Genomic DNA, 11,003 nt, shown 5'->3' with positions numbered 1-11,003 from the left:
TCTAGGGCCACGAGATGGGGCGATGGAACTCTGTACTTTAGGGACTTGCTTTGGAGTGATGGTTTAAAGAAAAATTTTGGCAGAGCTGGGAACTGGCGGTCCTAAAGTTGGCTGTGTTTCCATGGTGTCAGCGGCGGAGCCAAGAGGGCGGGTTCACGCAAGCGCCGCGGATGCAGGTGGGTGGATTCTGAGTGTGGGTGCGCAGGCGCTCTGAGAGACAGTGAAGCCGGTGGCCGGTGGCCGGGCGGGACCAACAAAGATGGCGGCGGCCCCTGCGGCGGGAGAGAGCTGGGCAATAGCTGCGGCTAAAGCTGCAGCCGGGCCCGCGGGGGCGCTGCGCGAGGGTAGTAGGGGGTGGCCCTGAGCTGAGGCCTGACCCCAATTGGCTTCCCCCTCCGCCTCACTCGGGGACAGGTACGGTCCGGGGCGTATGGCGTGGGGGGTTCCGAGGGAAGACTGCTCCAGACTCGAGAGATTGCCCTCCACAAAGGCAAAGACGCTGGGGACCTGGCAGGCCTGAGAGAACTGGGCTGGAGGGACCAGCATCCTTGGATCGTGGAGAATATGCCTCTGGACCCCGTAGCCAATCAGCAGCCTCGGCCTTTCTGCCCTCGAGGGGGGCGGACCCGGTTGAAACCTGCTGTGGTGGGCGAGGTGCAGAGCTTGAGGGTCAGGGAATTAGTTGTTCGTCCTCCCTGCTCGCCACTGCCCCTAAGCCCCGACATCACTTTGGAGCTCAGAGGCGGGGGGGAGGGAGTGATTCGCAAGTCACCCTTTTAACCTGCTTCATTTGCAGCCCGGAGGGGCAGAGGTTTGAGAATGGAATGCTATCTTTGGGGCTGTTATACTTGCATCCACACCCCTATTTGACCAGAGGTTCTAAATGACCCAGAGCACATCCCACTTGACTAGGTTCATGGGGGACCTTCATGAACATTTAGATTATAAAGACAGACGATAGTAACTGTCTTTTCATTGGCTCTCCAGTAAAGCTGTATTCTGCAGGAAGAGGGTAAGGAATGTAGAGTCAAAGCTCTGGACTGCTATCATTCATTCATTCATTTACTCAATGGTTACTAAGTGTTTACTTTGAGCCAAACACTATGTTAGCTATTGGGGATACAATGACTGATATGATAGATACGGTTCCTGCCCTCCATGCATATAGCCAGGTATGGTAGCCTAGGTTCCCACCTCCCTCCATGTTCAAATGTTGACCCTGTCTTCTTCTCTCAGGTCCAGCCTGTGGCGTCCACAATGCCCCAGGCTTCTGAGCACCGCCTGGGACGGACCCGAGAGCCACCTCTTAATATCCAGCCCCGAGTGGGATCCAAGCTACCATTTGCTCCCCGGGCCCGGAGCAAGGAACGCCGAAACCCAGGCCCTGGGCCAAATCCCATGTTACGACCTCTGCCTCCTAGGCCAGGTCCCCCTGAGGAACGGCTCAAGAAACTGGAGCTGGGACGGGGACGGACCTCAGGCCCTCGTCCCAGCGGCCCACTTCGGGCAGATCATGGAGTTCCCCTGCCTGGCTCACCACCCCCAACTGTGGCTCTGCCTCTCCCATCCAGGACCAACCTAGCCCGTTCCAAGTCTGTGAGCAGTGGGGACTTGCGTCCAATGGGGATTGCCTTGGGAGGGCACCGTGGCACTGGAGAGCTGGGGGCTGCACTGAGCCGCTTGGCTCTCCGGCCTGAGCCACCCCCTTTGAGACGTAGCACCTCTCTCCGCCGCCTCGGGGGCTTTCCTGGGCCACCCACTTTGTTCAGCATACGGACAGAGCCCCCTACTCCCCATGGCTCCTTCCACGTGATATCTGCCCGGCCCTCTGAACCTTTCTACTCCGATGACAAGATGGTGAGGATTCGCCGGTACACGTGGCCTTCCATGCCCACACGTTCCTCCATGCCTCCAGCTTTCTTGCCATCATATGGCTTTCCTTTCTCCTTTTCCCTCAAAATTGCTTTTTCACTCCTTCATTTTAGTAGTGTGGACTCTCTTCTCCCTTAAGTACCCTTGAGCCTCACAGACCCTTTTTGGGCTTGTCTGTGACTCCCCAGCATGGTTTGCCATTTCATTCTCCAAGGAATTAACTCAACCATTTGGAATTATTTGGGTCCCCAGGCCCTTAATTTCCCTTGCTGTGCCTTCTCTCCTAGGATGTTTGCCTAGGTTTAATTAATCTCTGGAGCCAAGGAGGGGCGGGCTCAGAACATCTGAGCTAATGTGGTTGCCCATTTCCTGAGCTAAGTGAGCTAGGCTGATTGCAGTTGGAGCCATCAGGAGAGGGTGTAGAAAGGGGCCACGGGTGCAGGAGGGGGCCTTGCGGGTAGCAAGGTGGGGGTGGGGAGCAGCTGGGCAACCATGCCAGTGCTTGGGGAGTTGCCCCAGGAGTTGCATCGCCGGCTAGCTGGGCAGAGGAGTAAGTGGGGAACAGATGGGACAGCCATGGCTGAGACCGTGGTACACTCAGCTGTGATGGGCTTACTGCTCATGGCCAGTGAGGTAGGGAGACCCTGATACTTAGGGAGAAAGTGTAGAGTTTGGGGGTGAAGGATGGGATGGGGAAGGCAGTGGGCAGCATGCTGTGGGAAGGTTCAAGTGCCAGTTAAGGGTATACAGGAACCTGTTGACTGTACTCTACTGACCTTCCAGGCTCATCACACACTGCTTCTGGGCTCTGGTCACGTTGGCCTCCGAAATCTGGGGAACACGGTGAGAGCCGTTCTTGCATCCTTCCTAACAGGAATGTGGACTGGTGCTGGGGACAGGCATGGGGAGGGAAACTTAGAGAAGCACAGCACTGAAGTTCTCTTAAGGCTTCTTGGGTCTCTCCTGCTCCCCAGTGCTTCCTAAATGCTGTGCTACAGTGTTTGAGTAGCACCCGGCCTCTTCGGGACTTCTGTCTGCGAAGGGACTTCCGTCAAGAGGTGCCTGGAGGGGGCCGAGCCCAGGAGCTCACTGAAGGTAGGGCAACAACTCCTGCTCCCCCCTTTCAGGTGCTCTTTTCCCTAACCCCATGTAGGTTCATCTGCCAGTGGCGGTGAACCCGAGCCTGAAAGCTGGCAGTTGTATCTGTTGTTCCCTGTGTCTGATTTCCTAGAGGTGGTTTTCCACCCTCTCGGCCGCCTCTTGGTTCCCTCTTGTAGTCATTAACTTTTGTTTCCCTTCCCCACTCCCATCCTAACAGCCTTTGCAGATGTGATTGGTGCCCTGTGGCACCCTGATTCCTGTGAAGCTGTGAATCCTACTCGATTCCGAGCTGTCTTCCAGAAATATGTCCCCTCCTTCTCTGGATACAGGTGGGAGAGCTGGAGGGTATGGGATTTCTCTCTGGCCTTGTCTGGGGGTAGGGAGCCCTGGCAGCCTCATTCTGAGCCTTGAGATGCTCTTCGTCCAGGAAGTGGGGACAGATGTCTGGGCAGAGATTAGTGACTGTGGACTAGGGAGGAGTCAGTTGCTCATGCTTTTTGTCTGGCTGCAGCCAGCAGGATGCCCAAGAGTTTCTGAAGCTCCTCATGGAGCGGCTACACCTCGAAATCAACCGCCGAGGCCGCCGGGCTCCACCAATCCTGGCCAGTAGTCCTGCTCCCCCCCCACCCCGCCTCGGAGGGGCTCTGCTAGAAGAACCTGAGTTAAGGTAAGGTTGCTCCCCCTCCCCCTTCTCCCCAGTCGTTTATCAGCAGCATTCATCCTTCATAGAAGTGAGTTAGTCACGGTTGAGGCTGTAGGGTCCAAGGAAATATATAGTTCAGAAAATGGCTGGGGAAGCAGTGCAGAAGCAGGAAGAAGGAAGGAGGCGGCTGAGGGGCGCAGATGGAAGCAGAAGACAGTGCTGTGGCTGTCACCATATTGACGGAGGAGGGGATAATTAATTTATAAGGTACAAACGGGGTTTGGAGCCAGGTGGAAGAAGACGGCATGTTCTTCCCCTGTCTACATTCCTTTGTTTCCTTCTCACCAGAAAGTCCTCTGAAGGAGGGCTCCGTTGACTCTTTCTTGAAATTCAGAGAAGGAGCTGGGGCACAGAGGGGGTAGGGTATGGGGTGGGGTGGGGTGGCGTACAGGGCTTTGTGGATCATTTCAGTGGTGTTAGGGGTGCCCAGCGTTCCTGCTGTCTCATGGATGCTTCCCACTTTCCTTGCTCTGTCGTAGCGATGATGATCGAGCCAACCTAATGTGGAAGCGTTACCTGGAAAGAGAGGACAGCAAGATCGTGGGTATGGAGTAAGACAGTGATGGGGGAGTGTCTGAGGGTGGGGGCGGTGCAGGCTTGGCAGAAAAAATCAATACTATCGAGGGCTATGGGAACAGGATTGGGTGGAAAAGCTGTTAGGGGTTTGTGAGGAGTGGTGGTGGTGGGAAAAGAAAGGTCAAGTAAGGGGGTGGAATTCCAAGAAAGCACCTTAGGCATCCCATAGTGACTGTTTCTCCTGCCTTTTTGCTTCTATCTAGACCTGTTTGTGGGCCAGTTGAAAAGTTGTCTCAAGTGCCAGGCCTGTGGGTACCGCTCCACAACCTTCGAGGTTTTTTGTGACCTGTCCCTGCCCATCCCCAAGGTGGGATTCCAGAAGATTCCAGGGGTGGATGGGACATGAGTTCTGTGATGCAGTCCTCCCACCCCTAGTGTGGGAGGGAACCCTGTGGGTCTCTGGAGCAGAAATGAAGCTTGGATTACTTGAGAAGAGTTGGAAAAGTAAATTCATACCATGCTGACCCTTCACTCCCCTTTCCCCTCAGAAAGGATTTGCTGGGGGCAAGGTGTCTCTGCGAGATTGTTTCAACCTTTTCACCAAGGAAGAAGAGCTAGAATCGGAGAATGCCCCAGTATGTGGGGGTTCACAAGGGATATAGTAAGGGTGGGAAACCTGGGGGGGGAGCTCCGTATATGTAAAAGGGGTTGCATGGTGCCTGAGTATGAAGAATGACACGTGTCAGGGTTTGTAAAGGAGTTTCAGGTATGTCCTGGTGCTTCCAGGGCAAAGGGCAGCGGCCCAGAGGATGCAGCAATGTATACAGAGCACAGTGAATTTGTGAGTCAGGATGCCAGAAAAGGCAGCTGAGGTGAGGAACACGTTAACCTTATAACATTATTTGACATTTGTTTAGGTGTGTGACCGATGTCGGCAGAAAACACGAAGTACCAAAAAGTTGACAGTACAGAGATTCCCCCGCATTCTCGTGCTCCGTATCCTAATCTTCAGATTATTTCTCCCATTCATTCTTTTTCCACATTTTCCATGTTTACAGAAGCTGGGCATTTGGGAATTCAGTTTGCCTTAGGAAAAACCGGCCACTCCACCTTTCCCTATCATGCTCCCCAGATGTGTTCAGGGAGGGGTGGTGGACAACATTCAGTTCCTCAGCCCCTCTCAGAGGCCTTCTGCCTCCCAAATTCTCCTTAACCAGAGCTTAGATCTTAATCGATTTTCCGCCTCCCGAGGCTCCATCAAGAAGAGTTCAGTAGGTGTAGACTTCCCGCTGCAGCGACTGAGCCTAGGGGACTTCGCCAGTGACAAAGCCGGTGAGTCTGGCAGGGAAGGTCCTGAAGAGCTCCATGCAGGGGAGGGAAGGGTGGGAGCGGAGCACAGCTCTGACTGTAGGATTTGGTCGTCTGTAACCCTGAAGGAAGCCCCGTGTATCAGCTGTACGCCCTTTGCAACCACTCGGGCAGCGTCCATTACGGCCACTACACAGCCCTGTGCCGGTGCCAGACTGGCTGGCACGTCTACAATGACTCTCGGTGAGAAGAGCCTGCTACTCCCCTCCGGCCCTATCCCCACAGCAGCCCTGACAACTTTCCCAAATCCGAAGCCCCAGGAGAGCACGGTGCCGGGCGGTGGGGGCTGGGTTGGTATCCTGATCACTACCAGGATGCTGTGAGGTTGATCTTGTGGGGAGGTAGAATACCCAGAGATGATCACACCTCTTTCCCCATGTCCTTTCTTCCTAGTGTTTCCCCTGTCAGTGAAAACCAGGTGGCGTCCAGTGAGGGCTACGTGCTGTTCTACCAACTGATGCAGGAGCCACCCCGGTGCCTGTGACATCCCTTTTAAGCCCTGGCACCTGTGAAACCCTTTCAACACCCTTAAGCCCCCAGGCTCCCCATTTACCTCAGAGACGTCTATTTTTGTGTCTTTTTAATCGGGGAGGGGGGAGGGGGTGGTTGTACCTCCCATTATTTTTTTTATTAAAAAATCCCCTTTCACCTGGAGGCTCCCTTGTCTCCCAGTCCCATGTACAGAGCTCCACAGGCCCCTGCCCGTGTACAGCCCCCAGACTCTCTACAGTCTCACTTTTTTTGTGAATAAATTTATTAAAAAAAAAAAAAAAAGACCTTATTTGTATTTGTGTTTTAAGGGTGTGGAGATACAGAACTAGGCCGAATGGGGAGTCTTCCTGGGACTCAGTTCCCTCTCTGAACAGATGGGGGCCCACTCAGAGCCGTGGGGGTGGGGATGGGGTGTGGGACCAGGACACGGTGATGCCAAGGTTTACATTGGTAAGAGAAGAGGGAAGGCAAACTTGAGACTCGTGAAGCTGTAAGGAAGCCTGGAACTAGAGTGCAGGCACGGGGGTCCACGGGTTTTGCCCGCGTAGGGGGCTGCCTCTCGAGAGCGTGGTACCCAGGGACCCCTGTGGATAAACACGGTACGCTGCCGGGCTGCCCTAGCTCCCACAGGCCCAGGCTGTTGCTAACATCAAGGAGCTGTTGATGGAGCCACTTCCCCACGGACCAGCCTCCAGTGCCCCTATCTACTCTCCTTACAACCAAAGCTCCTGGGAGCCTCCCTCCAGGGTTCTCGCCCTAGGTGGGCCTGGGAAGCTCGAGCTGGGGAATGCTGACCAGGATTCAGCTCTCGCCGCTCCAGCCCTGAAGGGAGAGCCGTGCGGGATACGGCCGCTCTCTCCAACCCGGCATCGAACCAGTTAATCTCCAGCTTCAGAGAACCGCCTTCTACAGGCTGGAGCGTCCGCGAGACTAGAATGGACGGAGAGTCGGAGAGGCCAAAAAGCTTGGGGGCGGAGGCAGCGGGCTGAAAGCACTAGGCCTGGATGGGGGTGGGAGGGAAAGCGCTCCAGAACACCGGCGTCCAGTTGGGTCCCCGAGCCCTGCGCTAGCAGATACCGTGGGTGTGGCCCTTATCCGCCTCCCCTGTCCCCCCGGATCGCCGGCGGGGTGATGCGCTGAGATCGCTAACTCCTTTCGCCTCATTTTTCTCGTTCCCTTCGTGGGTGAGTCCTAGGCCCTGGGAGGGGACCTCAGAGTTCCACCACCGCATCCGCCGGCTCTGGGTTTCCCCGCAAACAGCGAATGGCCGGGGGTGGAACGCGGAGCTCGCAGGTTTTCTGCAGAGCAGGCTGCTTGCAGTCACCCTGTCCGTAGTGCCTCTTCACCCGCAGGTTTCTTCATGGGCCGGACGGTGGTCGTGCTGGGCGGAGGGATCAGCGGCTTGGCCGCCAGTTACTACCTGAGCCGGGCCCCCTGTCCCCCCAAGGTGAGTGCGCCACGCTGCCAGAGGGAGCGCCTTTAATACTTCTCTCCCATTTCCAGCAAGAGCGACTGCGCCGCCCCCTTTTTCTCCTGACCACGTATGCCGCCGCGGCTGTGGCTGTAGGCTGCAGTGCCTCCCTCTTGTCCTCAGGTGGTCTTGGTGGAGGGCAGCGAGCGCCTGGGAGGCTGGATCCGCTCAGTACGCGGGCCAGATGGTGCTATTTTTGAACTTGGACCTCGAGGAATTCGGCCGGCAGGAGCCCTGGGAGCCCGGACCCTGCTCCTGGTGAGCGGCTTGTGCGATGCCTAGGAGGGATTGCGGAGGGGCCTTCACTAGAGGATAGAGTTAAGGGAAGCAAGTGGATTTGGTGGACAGTGCTTTCCTTAGTCTATCCTCTTCTTGAGGACGTGTGGAGAGCAGATTTCTGAGCTTGGCTTGGACTCAGAAGTGTTGCCTGTCCGGGGAGACCATCCAGCTGCCCAGAACAGGTTCCTGTATGTAGGTGGTGCTCTGCATGCCTTGCCCTCTGGCATCAGGTAATGTTATCACTTCCTTACTGCCATCCTTCTCCTTTGCCCTTGTCCTCACATCCCTTCCACTTCCTCATCTCCCAGTCTGTCAGCTGTCAGCCCTCCCAGCAAAAGGGGCCAAACGAATAGAGACGATCCCCTGGAGCTGAGGAGGCAAACCAGAGCTCCCTTTTCACTGTGCCTTCCTCCATGCAGGGGGCTCCTCCGCCCTTCACCTCCCTTCTCCAAGCCTCTGTTCTGGGCTGGGCTGAGGGATTTGACCACCCCTCGTGGCAAAGACCCTGATGAGACTGTGCACAGTTTTGCCCAGCGCCGCCTTGGTCCTGAGGTAACACCACCCAGAAGCCCCCAGATCCCTCCCCTTCTAAAGCGGCTGCAAATCTACCACTGGGGCCCAAACCTACCACTGGGGCCTCTTCTGTAGCCTCTGAAAATGCCCTCTTCTCTTCATACCCAGTAGCCTCTCAAACTCACTGTTGAGGTGAATGCCTTCACTTTCTTCCCATCCATCTGTTGTAGCCAGACTGCTTTCCAAGTAAACCCATGCTGCCCCCATTCCCTACCAAGCAGGGATCAGTGGAAATTAGTGCAGTTTATTCCTTGGCCTCTTAATCCTAGTCTCACCCTTAAGGTGGCGTCTCTAGCCATGGACAGTCTCTGCCGTGGAGTGTTTGCAGGCAACAGCCGTGAGCTCAGCATCAGGTCCTGCTTTCCCAGTCTCTTCCAAGCTGAGCAAACCCACCGTTCCATATTACTGGGGCTGCTGCTGGGGGCAGGTGAGGGGGCAGTTGGTTCAAGGGTTGAAGATATTAAGGACTGCCAGAGTAAGGGACTGGAGGCAAGGAGTGCTATTTTAATGATTCTTCTCTGCTTCCTTCTCTGCAGGCCAGGGCCCACAGCTGGACTCAGCACTTATTCGCCAAGCTCGGGCTGAGCGCTGGAGCCAGTGGTCACTCCGTGGAGGGCTGGAGACATTGCCCCAGGCCCTCAATGCCCACCTGACTAGTAGAGGTGTCAGTGTTCTCCAAGGCCAGCCAGTCTGTGGGCTCAGTCTCCAGGCAAAAGGGCGCTGGAAGGTAGGCGAGCCTCCTGGACTGTAATGAACGTGTGTGTTAGAGTTTTCATCTTTGTTTAAACTCCAGGACTGGAGTTTCTCTTTTTCTTCTGTGCTAGAAGCTGCTTAAATATGGGCTACCCCAAGTTCTTAGGCCTTATTTGTGGACCTTCCTCCAAGACCATCTGATCCAGATCTGTGGATAGAAGTAGTGCTTATATATAAGTGGCTCCCAGCTAAGGGGAAGAACCACCCAGCTCCACTAAACATTTCAAATTGGCCCACTGGCTGTTGTCTGGCCCACTTGCTGGAGTAACAGGGGGATGATTTTTGTTCTGACTACACAGTTAGTCTCTTCATCCTGAGTCAGCATCCAGTCTCTCTCCTGCCACTTGGGTGCTGGGAAACGGAGGCAAAATTCCCATGATTTCTGTCTTTTAATGTTTTCATACTTTCAGGTGTCTCTAGAGGACAGCAGCCTGGAGGCTGACCACATTATTAGTGCCATTCCAGCTTCAGGTAATGGGATAGCCACCCTCCCCTTCCCCAGCCAGGGTGAGGCAGCCTAGCTTCTTCCTGGGCCAACGGGACCATACCATGCCCTTGAAGTGCTCATCCTTGTGGGGGTCTTATCCTAAGGAGGGTGGCCAAAACTGCACTGGGAATGCCTCCTGAGGCAGGCTGCTCTCTCCTCCAGTGCTCAGCAAGCTGCTCCCTGCTGAGGCTGCACCTCTGGCCCATGCCCTGAGCACCATCACTGCTGTGTCTGTGGCTGTGGTGAATCTGCAGTACCGAGGAGCTCGTCTGCCTGTCCAGGTGTGACCCAGAAGAGGAGGCGAGACAGACACGGGCTTAACTGGAACCCTTCCCTCCTGACCCAGTCTCTGTTTTCTCCAGGGATTTGGACATTTGGTGCCTTCCTCAGAAGATCCAGTTATCCTGGGAATTGTGTATGACTCCGTTGCCTTCCCTGAGCAGGATGGGAGCCTGCCTGGCCTCAGACTGACTGTGAGAGAAGGCAGCTGTGCTTAGTGGGGGTTTCCAAAGGGCTCCTCTCTGCCCCAGTGCAGTAAGGCCAGGCTAGTCAGTGCTATCTTCCCTCCTTAGGTGATGCTGGGAGGTTCCTGGTTACAGACACTAGAAGCCAGGGGCTGTGTCTTATCTCAGGAGCTGCTCCAACAGGAGGCAGAGAAAGCTGCTGCCACTCAATTAGGACTGAATGAGCCACCAAGTCACTGCTTGGTCCATCTACACAAGGTGAGTTGGTAACACAAGGTAAACCCTCTTCAGCTACCTAGTAGAGGCATGCCTTGGAGGCAGGGACTGATCCATTTGTCACTGTCTATCCAGGCCTGTTGTTGTTCAGTTACTAAGTCGTGTCTGACTCTTTGTGACCCCACGGAACGTAGCACCCAGGCCTGGGATATCAATAATAATGTTTTTCCTGTATCCCTTTTTCTCTCCCCAGAACTCTATCCCCCAGTATACATTAGGCCACTGGCAAAAACTGGGTAAGTTGAGAAAGCAGCTGGGCTGAGAAGAGCCATGAAAACAGACCCCCAGCTGTAATATTCCTTTTATCTTTCCTTTCAGAGTCAGCTGCCCAATTCCTGGCTGCTCAGAAGCTGCCTTTGACTCTGGCCGGGGCCTCCTATGAGGGGGTTGCTGTCAATGACTGTATAGAAAGTGGGCGTCAGGCAGCAGCCCGTGTCTTAGGCACAGAACCTAACAGTTGATCCTCAGCTCCCACTTCTTCTTGCCCCTGGTGGCAGGGATTCTCTCACCCATGAAAATAAAAGTTGCTAAAGCTTGGCTTGGCCTGGCTGTTCTGTCATCCAAGGGCAGAAGGTGGGGGTGGGTGAGCAAAGATAGGCAAAGAGTGCCTGGGATGCAGAAAGCAGGAGCAGAGGCGAGACAAAGTCC

General features: G+C 55.2%; 2 protein-coding genes across 7 annotated transcripts; both read left to right on the top strand.

Moving 5' to 3' along the window:
• The first annotated feature begins 298 nt into the window (after nt 1–298).
• On the top strand, nt 299–6,077 carry USP21 (ubiquitin specific peptidase 21). Of its 2 annotated transcripts, XM_068964787.1 has the most exons (13): nt 299–414; nt 1,237–1,857; nt 2,656–2,715; nt 2,847–2,967; nt 3,191–3,302; nt 3,485–3,640; nt 4,156–4,220; nt 4,456–4,559; nt 4,741–4,827; nt 5,110–5,188; nt 5,417–5,524; nt 5,629–5,743; nt 5,954–6,077. In XM_068964787.1, exons 2-13 carry the CDS (start codon nt 1,258–1,260, stop codon nt 6,042–6,044), a joined length of 1,698 nt encoding a protein of 565 aa, XP_068820888.1. In that variant the 5' UTR covers nt 299–414; nt 1,237–1,257; the 3' UTR covers nt 6,045–6,077. The 2 variants fall into 2 exon arrangements, with proteins under 2 accessions (XP_068820888.1, XP_068820889.1); XM_068964788.1 differs by lacking the exon at nt 4,741–4,827.
• Nucleotides 6,078–7,081: 1,004 nt separating this feature from the next.
• Nucleotides 7,082–10,847, top strand: PPOX (protoporphyrinogen oxidase). Of its 5 annotated transcripts, none has more exons than XM_068964527.1 (13): nt 7,082–7,236; nt 7,405–7,499; nt 7,647–7,781; nt 7,917–8,032; nt 8,222–8,354; nt 8,658–8,802; nt 8,912–9,102; nt 9,539–9,599; nt 9,778–9,896; nt 9,978–10,088; nt 10,188–10,337; nt 10,549–10,591; nt 10,674–10,847. In XM_068964527.1, the coding sequence occupies exons 2-13, from the start codon at nt 7,413–7,415 to the stop codon at nt 10,814–10,816; spliced, it is 1,434 nt and encodes a 477-aa protein (XP_068820628.1). In that variant the 5' UTR covers nt 7,082–7,236; nt 7,405–7,412; the 3' UTR covers nt 10,817–10,847. The 5 variants fall into 5 exon arrangements, with proteins under 5 accessions (XP_068820628.1, XP_068820630.1, XP_068820632.1 ...); XM_068964529.1 differs by having other exon boundaries at nt 7,388–7,499; XM_068964532.1 differs by lacking the exon at nt 7,082–7,236 and having other exon boundaries at nt 7,414–7,499; nt 7,901–8,032.
• The last annotated feature ends 156 nt before the right edge of the window (nt 10,848–11,003 follow it).

This window comes from Capricornis sumatraensis, chromosome 2, assembly GCF_032405125.1.
Source record: "Capricornis sumatraensis isolate serow.1 chromosome 2, serow.2, whole genome shotgun sequence".
Taxonomy (NCBI): Eukaryota; Metazoa; Chordata; class Mammalia; order Artiodactyla; family Bovidae; genus Capricornis; species Capricornis sumatraensis.
Note: the sequence above shows the minus strand (reverse complement) of the source record. Positions and strands in the feature narration are given on the sequence as shown.